At 36.5% G+C, this 18,208-nt stretch overlaps 1 protein-coding gene across 2 annotated transcripts in view; it reads right to left on the bottom strand.

The window, feature by feature from the left end:
- Positions 1-18,208, bottom strand: part of LOC124223139 (defective proboscis extension response 1) — a 377,291-nt gene that overhangs the window by 18,606 nt on the left and 340,477 nt on the right. For both annotated transcript variants that reach the window (XM_046634869.2, XM_046634870.2), the window contains 2 exons: positions 14,435-14,657; positions 12,452-12,549 (listed from right to left, as the gene is read on the bottom strand). In XM_046634869.2, the coding sequence (XP_046490825.1) occupies positions 12,452-12,549; positions 14,435-14,657 (321 nt within the window). The remainder of the gene's footprint in view (positions 1-12,451; positions 12,550-14,434; positions 14,658-18,208) is intronic.

Genomic DNA, 18,208 nt, shown 5'->3' with positions numbered 1-18,208 from the left:
AGATTTTTCGTCGATATTGAAAACGACCGAATTATCCAAGCAAAACTGGTTTTCATAAAATTCAAAATGACGGGCATAAGGAAAAGCCACAACAACGAGAAACAAAGTTTCGAGTGATGTAGAATGTTATTTCAAATTCTTGTTTCAGATAATTACGAAGAACCCATCGTTTACCAAATAATTTCACACAGAAACTGCACATCAAACTTTCGACAAAAGCACAAAAGTAAAACATTAAAAAAATTGCCGTCCTCGGAAAGTTTAAAAGAACGGAAAAAAAGAATGCTGAAATCTAGATACGGAAAGAAAATGAAATTTTTTTTCTCTACAACTTATAACAATAATAAAAAATAAATTGCATTGAAACGATGATACGCGAAAATTTTTCGCAACACTATGTTTGATCCCGAAACTCGTACATCGAATAACAATTTCGTAGAATGGTGTGGTTTTTGCAACGAAATAAAGCCGACTGATCAGAGGGCAGAGAGCTCGTGGGATTTGAAAAAAAAAAAAAATTTCGCTAATGCGGGGATTGAAACGAATTCGCGAAAAATGGCGTAAAATCGGGGAATGCGTTCCGACGGGGTTTTTTGCCACGTTTTATACATCCCGATGTATTTCGCGCAGCGCAGGCTTATATCCGCGAAATGATTACCGCGGGTCTGGGTCTTTTTTGTTTTTTTTTTTTTCTCTTCCTTGTTTTTGTTCTGTTTTTTGCCCCTTGTTTTTCCTCGTTTTAATTTCGCAAATTGGGAAGCTCGATCGTCGCATTTTATTGTCCTGCAGGCTATCAGCCGCCGTTGCGCTTTGCACACAGCCCGCAATTTCTATTGTCTGCTGTATTGCGGGTCGTGCACTTGGAGCTGGGATTCGTTAGGAGCGAGCTGATTACGCGAATACGTTCCAACCGGGAATGGCGATAATTAATTTCGCCATTTCGCGCAATCATCGCCGTCGTTAACGACGATTTCCGAATCACCAGACTAAGATTGCATCCATCGAGTTACGGATGAAGAGTTTTGTTTTTTTTTTTTCAAAGAATGATGTTCGTAACGTTAATGTAAAGATTCAATTTTAGGAACAACCATTTTTTCGTAAACCTGGCGTAAATATTTCTCTGAAAAACTGCGAAATTTCTCGGAAAAAATACGCCACATTTCTCCGCAATTCATATACTTATGGAACACGTGCGAAAATTTGCAGAGAAATTTGGCAGTTTTTCAGAAAAAAATATTTTTCCACATCTCTACTATTCACTGAGTTTCTTTGATAGACGCCACATATTTTTCTCGAAGCTGATACTCTGGCGAAAATTTTTTACGCCGAAATACGAAAATTTTCTACTATTTTCTACGTCGTTTGGAACACTTTTGCAGTTTGGTCGTAGAATTTTACATGGAATATCGCACATTTGCACATGGGTTTTTCTTTTCACTTATCTGTATTTCTGTGGTCATAATTTCTGTAAGAGTTCATCATCTTTCGTAGATGATTGTATCTTTGGCTAATTTTTCTTTTTTTTTCACAAGACTCATCCGATCGAGAAAAGCTGAGTTCACAGTATACGACAGATTCTCTAAATCCGTCTACATCGCAATCAGAAGATGAAAAGGTCGGTACTCGGATATGGACTCAAATTTTACTCGGTACTTGACTTGTCTGCGATAAGTTTTTTTTTGTGAGAGATATGCGACATCTAGCGGATGGTTTGGGTCGAAAATTGTGATTAGTTGTCATAGAAAATTGTAGATTTTCATGAGTTTTCGTAGAAATTTGCAACTTTTTTAATGAAGGTCAACGCGGTTCTACGAATGAAAAAATTCCTAATGTTTTGGTTCATAATTTGAATTATCTTTCATAAAAAATCGTAGATATTCGTAATTTTTCGTTAATCCGCGCAGTTTTCTACGAAATTTTACGAAAAACCAATCAAATATACTCTCAATATACAATTTTCATAATTTATCGTAGAAATTTGTACTTTTCTACGAAAAATACTATGATTTTTCACGATTATCTAACGATTTGCTATTATTTTCTACAATTTTTTACGCTCCATAATTCTTCGTGATTTGGCGTAGAAATTATTTTCGCCAAGGAACCGTAGGATCCTCTCAAATAGAATAATTTATTTCCAAAAAGCAAAGTGTATCCAGATTTTGGAAATTAAACACGTTTAAATTCGTTATAACTTCTCAAAACAACAATTATACTTTCAATATTTCGTTACATCAACGTTACTGACGTTCAATCTGGCGTTTTTTATAGCCTGGGATAAACTGTGTTTTGATTATATTCGATCGCTTGAAATTTCATATTTTTCAAAACGTGAAATTGTTTTCAAGGTGTAGCTGCGATTTTCAACGGTGTGCGGCTCATTTTATTTTCGCAACTTTGACTTTCTTTCAATTCGCGATTGCGTCACGCTGCTTTTCTTTTCTTAAAAACTAAATTTTACCAAGTTTTACTACGCGAGTCTTTTATAAAATTAATTTTTTTTTTTTTTTTTATTTTAGCTTCATTGAGAAGTTGCAATTGCATTTCACCCGGACTTTTGCCTCATTTTTCTCTTCACAATTTTCGATACATCGAATGAAATATTTCACTTGACCAAAAAAAAAAAAATAATCGACGAAGTTCTTGTACGCGGTAATTCTTAAAATTAAAATCAAAAACTGCCATGTTCAAAATATCTAAATTGATAGACATATAAGGAACATGAAAAGTCCTTTGTTCCTAATTGTCGAGACCGATTAAGCTGTGAAATTTCATGGGAAACTTGTTTTTTTCTATAAAGATCTAGTTTTTTTTAAACACAAATAACGCGTTGTGTATGAAGATAGGTTAGCAGACGCTTTATTCAATTACGATATTGGACGGGATCAGAGAAAGAAAAGGACCATTGGAATGTTCTCTTTGAAGTGAAGTTAACCCCAGGAATATTTCAGGAAATTTATCGATAAAGTTTATTCACTACGTTGTAAAAGTGGCGACGACAAACTTGTAACTCATTTGCTATCTGAAGTCGTAAAATGGATTCGTGCAGAACAGTTATAATTTACGATCAAAAGTATTCCGCCTTCTGTTATCGTAGGTAGATTTCGCTAATGAAAACGGGTGAAATTGGTGTCCTTCTTTTTATATTAGCTTGTTTCGTTGAATAGTTACGTTTTTTGTTTTTCTCTATTTTTTGTTTAATATTTACCGACGAGCTACACAAACAATGCTTTTTTTGCAACCGTTTGAAAAATTTGCGGTCAACAGAAGGAGAGAAAAAAGTTCTTAGAGAAGGATACCTCGTAAAGCGAATTTTGAAAGATCACTCTCAGAATTCGTACATTTTCTCACTTGAATAACGTGAGGATAATCTGATTTTTTAAAATCTATTATCACCTAGCCACATTCACGAATCTAAAATCTAAATGTAGTCAGTTCTAAACTAAAAAAAGCTCCGTTGATCGACGCCAGAATCATCGAAATTCATCAATTTGTTTTCGAGATATCGTTGTAAAAAAAATTGATCACATACACACCACAGATGTCTGTACAAAATTGGTCCGAGTTGATTTTCTAGACCTTGAGACTTAGAAATCTGGTGAAATCTCAGCTTTTCATTTTCGGGTTGATTACATAACAGCAAGCTCGTAGCAATTTTGGGGAAAATAATAATCGAAGTGGCGATCTGTATAAAAATTTAATATCACGTACAAAAATGACCCACACAAATAATTGAAAAAAAAAATAACTTATCATAGGTAAATAACCCAAACAAAAGTGACCTGAAACAAAAAGTATCCTATGACAAAAATTCAACAAAATTTTGAAAAGACATAAAATTGAATTAAACTAAATTCAGTTCAATCAAATTAAATTTTCAATGCAATATTTATTTCATGGCTTATTTTTATGCAGTTTATCTCTCTTATGGCTTATTTTTCTGTGGGTTATTTTTTTCATGGGATATTTCTATCATGGGCTTTTTTTTGCGTGATTTATTTTTCTTACGAATTATTTTTGAATGGGTTATTTTTTTCATGAGTTGTTTTCGTGTGGGTTGTTTTTGTCCTGGGTTATTTTAGTGTGATCTATTTTTCTCTTAGGTGTATTTTTGTGTGGGTTAATTTTGTCATGGGTTATTTTTTTTCTCACGGTTCATTTCTATCACGAGTCATTTTTTTTCGTGGGTTATTTTTTCACGGGTTATTTTTGTCGTGGGTTATTTTTGTCGTGGGTTATTTTTTTCGGGGGTTATGTTTTTTCACAAGTTATTTCAGTGCGGTTTATTTTCCTTGTAGGGTTTTTTTTTTTTTTTTTTTCACGGGTTATTTTCGCCACGAGTTATTTTTTCCTGGGTTACTTTTCCCATGGATCATTTTCGTACGAGTTATCTTAGCGTCGTTCATCATTCTCACAGGTTATTTTCGTGTCGGTTATTTCTCTCATGGGTTATTTTTGCTTCGCGAGTTATTTTTGCGCGGGTTATTATTTCTCGGGCATTTGGTCCCGGTACCGATTCCGTGGATTATAATTTTAGGATCGATTCGGGTTCTCGCAGTCAGGCGGTTCAATCACGGAGGTCCCGACCATCTGTCGCTCGGTTATTCGTGGGGCCGCGATACGTGTTGCCTGTGGGATCCGGACGTCGCGTCGTGTGTATCCAGAGTATCCAGACACGTGGTGGGCGGCGGGCATCGGAGTGGTTTTATAACGCGGCCCGCCGACCGCGAAGCCCCGGACCCTCGTCGAAATGACCATTCTGAGGCGAAAAGCACGTGAAACTATAAATCACGATTTGTATCCACGCCACTCGCACGGTCTATACGGCTTTCGAAACACGCTCACGCCATTGCAGAATCGAGGCCAAGATACCGCTGCATTCCTCCTTCGGTTATTCCCTCTTTTTCAAAAATTTTTTATCGCGAAATTTTTGACGGAGGTGCGATCACCAAAATTTTTTTTTATTTCTTTTATGGTCAACAATAATAGACAATTGCAAGGTGCTTATTGTTGATGAATTTCTGTCTTACGCAGAGTCGATGAAATACCGAATGATCGGTAGAAAGAAAAAAAAAAAAAAAAATTCAATGTATTTTTTTTGAAACTTTTTTTGGACTAAGTGATGGTTCTCATTTCAAAAGCCACGAAAAAGTATACAGAGAATCGTTTTTCTTCAACTATTTTGTGATTACAAATCATTAAGATGTTTCAAAAACTACCAAATAATTATATGGTGGGGATTGAGAAAATTTACGCACAAATTCTGTATTATGTAAATCGATGATTTTATAATAGCGAAACAGGAGTTTGACACTGGGTTTTGTTTTTTTTGTTGTAATTTATCTGATTATAGATATCAATCACTAGCATAAATTGTAAATAAACTGATGTTAATTACTAATAACCAACGTCAATGGGTTAATCACTGTTGTAATCTGGCGTACATACGTCATGTAATCTCATGTAGTCTCTGTAATCTCTTGTAATCTCTTTGTAATCCATATAATCATCGTGTAATCTTTTCAGTTTTTTGGTAATCTTGGTAACGTTGATTCTGGTTTGATAACATTTCTGGAATATTTGTAATTCTTGTAATCTTTTTGTAATCCGTGTAATCTTCGTGTAATCTTTGCAGTCTTGTGGTAATCCTGGTAGACTTAACTCGGGATTGATAATCTTTAACCATATTTCTGGAATCTTTGTGACTTTTGTAATCTCTTTGTAATCCGTGTAATCTTTGTGTAATCTTTGCAGTCTTTTGTTACCCTTAGTAATCTTGATTTTGAATTAATAATCTTCAATCTTGCGTCTGGAATCTTTGTAATCCTTGTAATCTGCGTGTAATCTTTGCAGTCGTTTGGTAATTTTCCCAATCTTCGTGTCTCTGAAATTTTTGTAATTCTTTTTCCTTTGTAATCTTTGTAATATTTGCAATCTCTGTAATCTCTTTGTAGTACGCGTAATCTTTGCGAAACTTTTTGTAATCTTTGCAATTCTTGCTGTCCTGAAATCTTTCTAATTCTTGTAATCTATCTTCAATCTCTGTAATCTCTGCAGTATTTGAGAATTCCTTGTAACATTTCCAATCATGTGCAACTCATTTAATCGTTGTCGGTGTACGCCACTTTTACGTAGTGATTAACCCCTTGACAAACGTCAGTATTTTATCGCTTGTTCTTGAAATACAAAATCTAATTCAATTTGTATGGTATTCTTTAGTATTAATAAAATTTGAATGTGACCCACATTTTATACATCCCTACAATTACCTCAGCTACAAGATTGACGTAAAAAGTACAGGGTACCGTAAAAGACGAGCAGAAAAAAAAAAAAAAAACGAAAGACAAAAAAACACTTCTACGAAATCTTTGGAACGCATCCAGATACTTGGATATATTTTGCACCCTGGCAAACATTTGTCTGTATCACTGTTACCTCCAGATTGAAATCGGACGCCGTTTATATACGGGTACCCTGAGCCTATGGGAGTCGGAAGTGGTCAGAGATATTTTCTCGGCCCGCAGGACAACACGTCGTGACCATTCGTTAAGCCTTACATCGTCGATCGATCCTCTCCTCGTCTCTTAGAGGAGCGGAAAATTTTTACGATATGCAGCCTGAGTCATCGGAATTTTACGAAAGATTCATGATTTTCGGCCATTTTGCATTCGGTGAAAGAAAAAAACGCATCGAAGAGTACCAGCAGCGCGATTGATAATTTCAAACTCTTTGCGCGAAATGGAAACATCTGGGTCACTCGGGAATTTTCAAATTCAATTTCGATTCCAATTTACAACGGTATTGATACCCGGCTGTTTACTCGATCCGAATTCAATTCATTTAATTTCAATCGTCCGAGGGCTGCGAATACTCTACTGACAATGAACCTAAACAACCTTCTGTTAGCGGATCTATGAACCTTCGACTTAATTTAATTAAACGTTCTACTCGACAAACGCAGCGTATTACGCCGACGATACAAAACCGAAATTTTCTTCATCTGCTGAATTTTCGATACGCAATTTCGTCGGATACTGCGTTATACTGGGTAGTCGGTTTTAATCGCCGTGGGCGAATATTTTTAAATAAAAAAACGAAAAGAAAAAAATACAAGAAAATAGAGTTTGCAAGTCACGTTTGATTTTAGATAGGGAACATTCATTTCGGATACTCCAGTAGCTGATAGCGGGTATCAAAAATGGACTTGGAGACGTAGAAATAGAGAAACGTAATATTTTTTATGTAAAATTTTAAATCTCAATTTCTTTCCGTTTACCTCAGCTTCCACACCATCAACCTAACTGTATAACTGTTCTTGCGGATATAAAATTAATGAGTTTAAATTTTAAAAAAATTTCAAAATATAATTTCTTCATTTCGCCTTAAATTTTGTGTGTCATCTCGCTAATAACTGCTCGTATCCAAAATACTAGCTCGAAAAATGAAAAAAATCAGTATCAACTTTACCCCATTCACCTACACCCTCCAAGTATTGTGTGAAACTTTTTCTTCTATCGTTTTTTTTTTTCTTTCTTGTTAAAACCGACCACCTTTACAATCCTACAGTGATTCACGTGTAATTCCGTCAATAACTTATTTAGAAGTATCGTATGATTTTAGAATTACTCTACCATTTATTTATTCGTGAAGTTTCTCACGTGTCAATTACATAATTTCGGAAGAAAAAATTGTTTCGTACGACTTTGGTACAGAGTAGGAGGTAAATGAAATTCCGTATAATTTGTGTAATTTATATTTCGGGTTGGATCACGATATAAAACAAGAGTAGGGGGAAAAAAAATGAAATCCATACTTCGCTCGCCTTTTTATATAAATTATACATAACGCGTTTCCTCTTGTGACGTGATCCATGCAGAATATATTTATATGAGGGAATTATGTGTAAGTCGTGGCGAGGTGAGGCGGAACGGAGGTAGAAATACTGAAAATAAATATCCAGCCGATATTGACAGAAACGCCGACGTTTGATGTATGACGTATATGACGCATGACGTACGGCCTATGAAGTATACACACCCCATAGCTGGCGGTGTAGTGGAGCTGATTTACCACGTATCTATATTTATATGTACGCACACACACACACACACACACAGGCACGCGCATATGACATATGTGTACACAAGCGCAGATCTATTTCCCGCAACGTCCGAATGATTTATGTATTGACTCGCGACGAAATGAAAACATTCCCGACCAATTTATGATCGGAGGCTAGGTGGCAAGGGCGACGCGGATTCTGCTGCAACGTCAAGAAAAAAAAACTATTCCCTTTTATTTATATCATCGACGAGTCCGAAAATCTGGTAAAAACGTTGTGCTTTTTTTTTTCTTTTTTTTTTTTTTTTTTTCTTTCGATGCATACGTAATTGCGAAGCGATCTCGCGTAATAAATAATTTTCGATGAGGATGAAAAAAAAAAAAAAACCACTTCGTGACGGGGGAATTCAACCGATTAATGTACCTAATAGTAATACCCCCTTATTTCGTACCATTTTGAATAAATTGAAGATTTTGACTCCGAATGCGTTGAGACAAAATTGAAATCGTTTGGATTGGATCGGAACCCAAAACCTGAAGAAAAGTTTTTAAAAACTCTGAATCTCATAGTCACCATTTTTTTTTTTTTTTTTCACTCGGAAGTAAGTGATATACATTTTTGTTGTTGGATTATGGTTTTCTTGTTTTTTTCGACTGGATTTCAGTATCTCATTTCAATAATTTTAACGCACTTTATTATGAGTGCTAATTTTTTTTTCTCTTTTCTGTAATGTATACCATTACTATGTATTTCTCACAAAAAATCCCGAGCAAAATGGCCGGTAAAACCAAATGTCGTAAATTTGCTGAATTTATTTGAACGAAATATGCAAATCCATTTGAAAAAAATGAAAACGTTCCGAAACCCGTTTTCGTTTTAGTTCTCAGTTCATTGTTTCAAATCAAAGTCAAAATAACGGCGTATTTGAGGTAGGTTAGGTAATTTGTTTGAAAAGCTGCTAAAAAAAAAAGTTCTTCGCAATCTGTTTATGGTTTTTGCGATGAGGATCGTAACGTGAAAAAAATAAGAGAAATGTAAAATGAAAGGAGTATGTGATTTGGAACGAAGTGTGCCTTACACGTAAGTTTTATGCTCTCTGACTTGAGTGTTCTTAAACTCACCAAGCTTTGTCCAAACGACTAGTTAGTCGTAACTACACTGAAAGAAATTGCTTTGAAATAAGTAAACAACGAATATAGTTCTGGGTACGAGATGAAAAGTTTTTTTTTTTTTTTTTTTTAGCTATAATCATAAAATCTAGTATGCGGCATTATTCTTTTTGATAATAGTCACTCTTACTGTATTTTACTGTCATTATTGCGATAATTTGGCGTTGGTATAAAATTAAACCGATGTTAAGGCTTTATTGTGAAACTCAAACTGAAACAAACATTTTATTCAAATTTTCTAATAACCATAAAACATGAAAATTTTTTCTCCAGTTGTCGTTCAACGCGTATAGAAACGTTCCAGAGAGCGTTCACCTATGAATTTCCAGTAAACTGTACGTGACAATTTTTCTCCCGGTAAAAAGGTCAACGTTCAACAGCCGATCTCAAGTAATTCACTTGAGGATTACGGCGTGCTTGTTTCTTGGCTGAAGTAGCTCAGAGGTTATAGATATAATGCCGTGAGTATACGACGTCAGTCGTTCACTGCTGCAGTTGTGAATTCGAAATTCCAACGAGACTGTAACAGTTACTGAACTCAAAATCGTCAAACTCTGAAGTATGCGCAATATGCATTCTCGCGAAATGGCCGATGAATTATCGGGTTTCATACACATATGCGTTGAAAAACCCCTCTGGAGACTAAACTATGGAAATTAATTGCATGAGAATGCAGAGAGAAAAAACGAAAAAAACTTCTTGCAAACTCCTCTCTGTGTTCGGAAATTCTTTATTCAACTGCGATTCAAGAAGAATTTTGAAATACGTATTGATGATAAATATTTTTCCTTCTCTTCCTTTCCATCTGTTTAGTCTTGAAAAATTTTAAACAAGGTAAAAAAATGAGAATGAGAATGATTAGCACCCTCAAGTTTTGAGTACGTGATAAACCATAAATTATGTGTTTATTAAATGTAATCCCGATAAATATTTCACGATGTTTTTATTACTGTATAACATTAGACTGTATCCAAAGAATCGAATATTTTTTATTTTTCAAAATTCAAGTCGAAAATATTGTTCCAAATGACGAAAAAAAGAAGCTATCCAAGTTTCAGCACTTAATATTAATATTCAGAGGTGTATGATCGTGATTTTCTATTTCCCATTTAATTAACACGGAAAATTTTTCATTTAACTGTGGAATTTTATAACTCGTCAACACGTTAGTTTACTGATAAGACCAGAACGTACTTTTATAGAGAGTTGAACGGTCTAAAAAACAGGCCTGTTATCATTTTATGATAAATCTACCCTTTCAAAAGTTATTTAATATCCTTAAATACCTTTTGACCTTAAATAACGCTACCAATTTTGAGGTTGGTCACCCTGGCAAGAAACTGCTCTCGAATCGTGACGCATACGCATTAAATTTTAGCAGATGACTGACCATCCAGTAGTTAGAAATTCATCCTGTACACGTTAATTAATTCAAACACAAATGTAGGTACTCAGAGTATTATTTACCTGGTTGTCAGATTTTCTGTTTGAATTTTCAACATGCACCTATGTTGTATGTACACTTGGGGACAATGAATCTGAGACGGCCAATTTTTTAAACTAGACAGTTACGTTGGCAGCACAGAGAAATCTGCAGCGCCACAGTCGGCCGAGCGCGAAAAAAACCTAATGTTAATAAACATAACATAACCCATGACCGTCGAATCTAACCTTAGAATACCGCGGGGATAATGACTTGTTGGGTTGACACGTATTTGAAGGTTAGAATCGACGGTCACGGGTTATGTTACGTTTATTGAGATTGAGTTAGTTTCGCGCTCGGCCGACTATGGCGCTGTAGGTTTCTCTGTGCTGCCAACGTAACTGTCTAGTGTAAAAAATTACCCGTCTCAGATTCATTGTCCCCAAGTGTACATACATATTACTACGTAGAAAAAGGAAGGAATAACCAAATAATTATAATTCAATGTACAAACAGCAAAGCGACGAATCGAGGGTTCGCAAGTTGCCCAATTTGCAGTTCGGCCGTTTGTTTACTGCCAATCGCGTGTTGCGCATACGGTGGTTGAAACTGGGCTTACAGCTTGCGCATGCATCGGCCCAATTGTGTGTCGACATCGATAGCCGTGTATGGTAAATTGGCGAGCGTCAAAGGACAGGCACGCGGGAACTAAATTGCGGATACCGCAAAACCCGCTCCAAACCGTACCCGAATGCAGAAATAAAGGAAACCCCGAGGCTCCGGTTACTTCCGGTCATTAGAGGGAAAAGCCGCGGTTATTCCGCAGGTTCGATCTCATTCCGCAGACCTTTCAACTTCCAGAGGGACGAAAATTCCGATAAGGATCAACGAGAGCGAAAGTTTCGCGAATTTCAAGTCGAAACGATTTTCTCCCACTTTTTTTTCCAACCACTCAATTTTTCCTGGGTAATAGATTTCTGGCACTTTTTTTCATCTCGGTCAATACATGATTTCGTGACTTTGGTGATTATTTATGGATATACACGATTTTGAATATTTCTTACTTGAAGTTTGAAAAGATTTCGAAAATTTTACGGATAACACGAGACATCAAACGTAATTCAGAGAATTGTTCAGGGAGGTTATTCATGATTTTAAAAATGCAAATGATTTTGGAGAATGTCGGAAGATTTTACGGGACTCGAAAAGTTCGATTCGTGGACTTGGCGAGATTCCAAGCTTTTCTGTAAAGGAAATCGGCAAAAATGGGAACACGGGCAACGTAAGATTGAAGATAATTTTTCTTCCAATACGAAATTACATTTAGCAGTATTCCAACGTTTTTTAAAGCAAAACAACACGGAACATATGAGCAACGTACAAACGAAATTTGTACGAATTTCATTTTTCTATAAGAATACGATTTTCGAATGAAAAATTTGGCATCATTTAATTTCCCTAATTTAATTTCCCTTTCTTTTGATTGAGAAACCTGGGAAAATTGTAAAAAGTTGTTCTTACGTAAATCCGCACCCCTAACTCATAGATAATGCTAAATTCCCATGAGAAAAAATTTGAGGGTAGGAATTGACACCCGAGTTGACGTTTTTTTTTTACCGTGAGGGTTCCACGTTTTGCTTTACAGTGTCCCATTTTTAATTGAGCCGGTTAGCTGCTTCGATTTTGAAGAGCGATATTCATAGCTGTAGGGAGATTTAAAATTACGTGCAAATATTCACGATGATACTCGATTTACATATAATTAACATATATTGTACAAGAATGTGAAAATCTTACCGTTAATTACGTGAACGTTGACGCTCGCGCTTTCCGCCACAGTCGGTACGCAGCTGTAATTCCCCGAATCGCTTGGTCTGGCATGGGTGATTTTCAATCTGCACAATCGAAAAAAAAATATACAGGATGGTAAACAACGACGGTTTAATTAGTGACCGTCAATCGGCGGCTCGAGTCAATGCTTGATCCGTATTTAACCGAGAACCAATCCCAGTCAGCACGATTTCAATTTTCAACGATGTGTATTTCATTTGGCGTGTTTGATGTAATTCCCTCAAGCATGATTCAGTTACTGGAAAGCGAAAAAACTGAGTAATTGTTTTTTTTTCGAGAGGTTGGCGAATTTAGAATCAATACCCTTTCGTTAATTCAATTACGAAATTTACACGATAAATAATTAATTTTTCAAGATTGTAATGATGTTCATTTCGATCAATAAATAACAATATCGAATTCAATGTTCAAGGAAAATAAACATACCTTACAGCGAATTTGTAAGAAATAATATCCGAGTCAAAATTGTGATGAAGGTGTTTGAAGTTACTTGAATTTATGTGAATTTCAGTTTTACGTCTGCACCTGAAGCGCAGACTAAGAAAATATTAGTCAAATTATCAGTTCAAGTAATTTGTATTCGAGCACAAAACGAAAATTTGTTTTTCCAAAATGCAAGACCTCCTGCAATGTTCGTATAATCAATTGCGAAGTTGAAAAATCCCGTACAATAAATTCGTAGATGTCTTCTTAAATTTTTTCATCACGTCAACTTGTCACAACGTTTCAGGATTCCAAAATTCGACAGGATCAGGGGTGAGAAAATTGGCTCCACTGACTAGAATACTGAAGCTACTCTACCCCCGGGTATTTTTCCGATTAAGAAGAAGTTGGTCTTTCAAGTATCACCGACAACTTTAGGAAATCGCATTTTATACTTTTTCATTTTTCTGTAAAGAAGTTATACATGAAACGTCTTGAAATGTCGAAAAGTTATAAGCTTTACGATTATAAAGCTTGAGCTAAGATAAGCCCAGAAGCATTAAAATCGCACTTAAGAGCACCAGTTTAATAATTTTGAATGTTCTAATTACAAAACCTTTTTTCAAATTATTGATTCTTAGCATGTGCCATTTGGATTTATTGTTTTAAGCAGATTCATTTGTATGTATTTGAAGGATTATATACTCGATATACAAATTTCTGCGTAATATCTTCGTTTCGATGATCTGTTCAACGAGGCGGGTCACAACAACCTCATTTGTAAAAGACTTAGATTGGAGATAAAAGAACGAACGTACCAAATACTTAGACGCAACAGTTAGTCAGTAATTTCAACAATTTTCAAATTCATCAAAGACTTGGGCGAGAGACAAAAAAAAATGAACGTACAAAATACTTAGACGCAATAGTTAGTCAGTAATTTAAAAAAATTTCTTTCACAGAATTGGACCAGACTCAATTTATCATATGGCAAAAATGCTGTTCCATTCGAGTTCACGATGATCGACTCGTATAAGATTACCGGTGATTTACCGACCGTTTCTTTATCTCTTCCAAACTTTCGATTGAGACGTGTCCGGCCCGATCGGCTCTTTAATGGCGTCCGAAATTCACCAGTCTGTATTCCTAAAGCGTTCTAAAACGAGCCTCCCGACGTCAGGTTGTCCCGCCGCGTCCCTTTACCGACTAACGGTAAGTAACTCGATTTCGGAAAGCGAAAAATGAATGGCAACGTTATGGCTCGTTAGAGGCGTTGGATCGTGAGGCTTGGAGAGTAGCTACAGATACGCCGCAGAAGTGTAGCGACGGGAGTGATGGAGTCGGAATGAAGAGATGAAAGGGAAGATATGAGACGAGGTGCCGGTGCCGGGGTTTTAGTTAACGGTAATATTATACGAAAACAGGGGGAACCGGGGAGCGATATTATTGTTCGGCTTCGCGGGGTTAGGCCATCCTATAATATGCGTCGGGGCGCCGGATACCGACCTCGACGTCAGAGCGTCGCTCCATTCCGTGTCAACGGCTACCCGCGGCACCGAGGCGACGTCGTTGCCTTCTTGCAGGGGTGACGTGAGTACCGGATGGCTGCCGTGGTACCAGGCAACCGTTCCGAGGTCGTGAGGTCCTTGCGACATCAGACACGTCAGTGTCAGCAGACTTCCGGTCTTTACGTAGACGTCGTCAGGGCCGCTGATCCTCGCCCGAGCCTCTGTAACAGAATGCCGACAGCCCGATGTAGATACGGTATCATGTTATATACGTCGGGAAAAATTTCACGTCATGTCTTCTCGGGATAAAAAGTAAAGACGTGACTAGAGTAATATGACGTCCCTACTGGGTTAACAGCTGATCGGTTTAGCTGAAATATATGTGCTATCCTTTAAGAGGTTACTCGCCCGTCTGGCCCAAATAAAAACTCACAACGAACAATATTTATTAATGAATAATAGGCTTTTATATTTCTTCACATCACGTGTCTCGTTACGAACTGACGTCGGTTCGCGTCGGTCATAGAATATTGGTTATTTAGAGAGGACGTCTTATACACGTATTTGTCTAACTTGTTCATCGGACCTTGGCCTAACTATTTTGCATTCAGGTTACATACAACGTTATATACGAACATAGAGGGACGGAAAACTTTTTGCGAGTGATTTGACTTCTATTTCGGTACGTTGAGTTAATACCGAAATATTTTCCTTGAAGGGGAGTTCGCTGAGATTTTTATGAAAACAATTTTCCATTATTGATACGACTAAGAAAGATGTCATTAAACATTTATTTCTACGTAAGATTGAGGTTGTATGGTATTATGTGTATTGTAAAGAACAAATTTTAATATTCTGCGATGAAACTGGATGATCCAAGGGATCTTTGACAGCGATGCACGGAAAATCTTATGTTAAAGATTTCTTGCGTTTGAACCCTGAAAATGTATGAAATTGTTTTGATGATAATTTCACACAAATCCCGCCTCGATTATTTTTGATTGTAGTGCCAAGACTATATTTCCCGCTTATTTAAACATTCAATCTGCTTATTTATTTTACTACATTTTTTCAGATAGATTAGACCTCAACATCCGTTTGTTTTTATACCAACATCAAATTATCCCAACACTTATAAGAAAATGTAGTAAGAGTGACCATAGCCAAAAAGAGTAGTAACTCAGACTAGATTTTCTGCTCGCAGCTAGGAAATTCATCATCATTTTATACCCTGGACTCCATTTAATAAACTCCGCAATAATAAAATATGATAATAGTTAGAAACAGTAAAGTGACGGTTGCGGGTAAAAATTTGAAGAAATCGGGAACTGGTAAGATCAGAAAATTGAATTTTCATACACGCGAAAACTTATTTTATTGAATTTTATGAAGGTTGAACGTCGAGGTATGGAGAAGTGAGAACGCAGTCAGGTAAAATATAGAATTATAATGCGATTCTATATTTTATCATACTGCATTTCTATACCTTAACCTTCGTAGATTTTCAAATTCTCACAGTTCGACATTTTACATTTTTAATATCCTATAAAATAATTTTTCGCATCCTTAAAAATTCGATATTATGGCCTTTCTATTTTCTATTTTCCGATCATTTTATAGCCCCAAAAGTAGTTCGAATTGGCAGTTTAACGTCAACGCTTAATCAACTTGTAAATAAAAACTTCAACCTCTCGCGGTATATATATTTGTTAGTTCGTATAATTAATTCAAAGAAGGGTAAATACGCGGCGTTGTGTGGCAAATATTTTACCCCATTGAAGCGAGAATTTTTACGAATTTGACCAACGACATAATAATTCCATATTTGTCATATCGTCGGTGTTCAAACAAGCCTTAATGCGTGTTTACACACGGAATAATCGTTATACATTGAATTTTCGGGTTTCATTTGCGAGTCTTTTTCACGGTGTTTCAGATACATACATAAAATCTTTTACATATAACGTCCATCAGATACATACACGTATGAGTATAGATGTAGGAAAACTGTGCGTTTTACACGAGAAATTCGAAAGATCATAGAATATTTACATAATGATGATTCTGTGCGACGAGTTCAAAAACCGTTGTGAAAAAAGTTCGTGCATGCAACAGTTTTCACAAAAAACAAGAGAGAAAAAAAAAAAAAAAACTCCAAGAGTATCGAAAAAAATAATTCAGACAATTCTCTTGCAACGGAGAAAAAAGAAAAAAAAAAAGATAAAAAAAAAAGGCCGGTTCGATGGCCCGGAAATAATCTACCACATCAGACAAAATAAACGCGCTATCGACGCCCTAATTGAATACACGGGATCCATTAATATGCCGGTCTTTTGTGGCAAACGTGTGATACAATGTATAGATATAGGTGAGACATAACCACCGAGAGCTAAATGAAAAAGTTAAGAGTTGGAAAAAAGTTGTTTATCAATCCGAAGAGCTGCGAAGAGGGGTGTCCCTTTCTTTTGCGTCTGAAACGTATTACGGGGATGAAAACTTCGAACCCCTATAACAGATCAAAAGTTCGGCCAACTCGACACAATGGGCTGCGGAGTGTAACGTGCCGGACAGCGGTCAGTGGTCAGTGGTCGACGGTGGTAAGCGGGATGCAGGCTAACCTCTTCGGTTAGACGCTACATACGTGCCTCCATTTCGAGGATCGATTCCGCCGCTGGCTGTGAGCGAAACAGCGCGGCGCGGCGGGCGGACCGAGAACTAAAAACGAAACGAGCAGATATCCTTATGGAAATTGGCTCCCGATCGAATTGGATGGATTTTCGGTATGTTACAGTACGTATCCTCCCGGTTTCTAATAGTTCTCATGGACACGAGTCCCAAAAATCAGTAATTTCCGAGATAAAAGCTTCGGAAGTGGGGTGGATAGATTTTTTCATATCTATGGATTTCGTGATTTTGAAGAATTACGAAGCTTCAGGGGGGACTTGATGTCAAATATATCACTCAAAAACTGTACAGCCGAGTGGAAAACAGAATAAGTCGTTTATTGCAAGAGTCGGAGGGTCTCGTTCTTCGGGCGAAATCCGATGTTGCACCTCATTCGAGTGAACCAGATAGTTCGTGAAGTTTTTTGAATGATTTTTTTGATTCAGAGTCCCCGCGAAGCTTTGTAATTCGTGAAAATCACGGAATTTATAGATATCAAAAAATCGTGACACCTTTCTTCCGAAACCTGTAACTCGGAAACTACTGATATTTGGGACTTGTGTCTGTAAGAACTTTTTATCTGGAGAATATTTACTATAATATACTGAAAACCCAGCCAATTTTGACCCGCAGCCAATTTTCATGAGGATTCTGTGGCGTCCTTTGGAGGAAACAAGTGATTATGAGTATAACCGAATCTGTTACGCATAATGCTCGAAAAAAAAAAAAAAAAACAGATCCATCGAACGCGAATCTATGTTTAAAAATCTGTTGGAAACAAAAATTCACGGGGTTGGATTGAATTTGAATTCGAAATTCATGAACGTTTGCTCACTCAAGCCAAGCAGGTACTAAATTATCCAATAGGTTTATATTTATTAGTAAGTCAAATACCTTTCGTTCCAAACAATTCCAGAAGAATGTTTTCAGAGTCCAAAATACAACAGAGAGAAGGAAGAGATGAAATCCAATTTATTTCATATGCGTCAAGAAGACAAACCGAAAATAATCTGTTCTTTTTTTTTTCTTCTTTGTCGGAAGATATAATTGCGGATGTTGCGGGAAATTGAGTTTCACTGATTTTGTGATATTAGTACGGATATGGTAG

Source organism: Neodiprion pinetum, chromosome 7, assembly GCF_021155775.2.
Source record: "Neodiprion pinetum isolate iyNeoPine1 chromosome 7, iyNeoPine1.2, whole genome shotgun sequence".
NCBI classification, from domain to species: Eukaryota; Metazoa; Arthropoda; class Insecta; order Hymenoptera; family Diprionidae; genus Neodiprion; species Neodiprion pinetum.
This window is presented reverse-complemented; position numbering and strand designations above follow the sequence as displayed.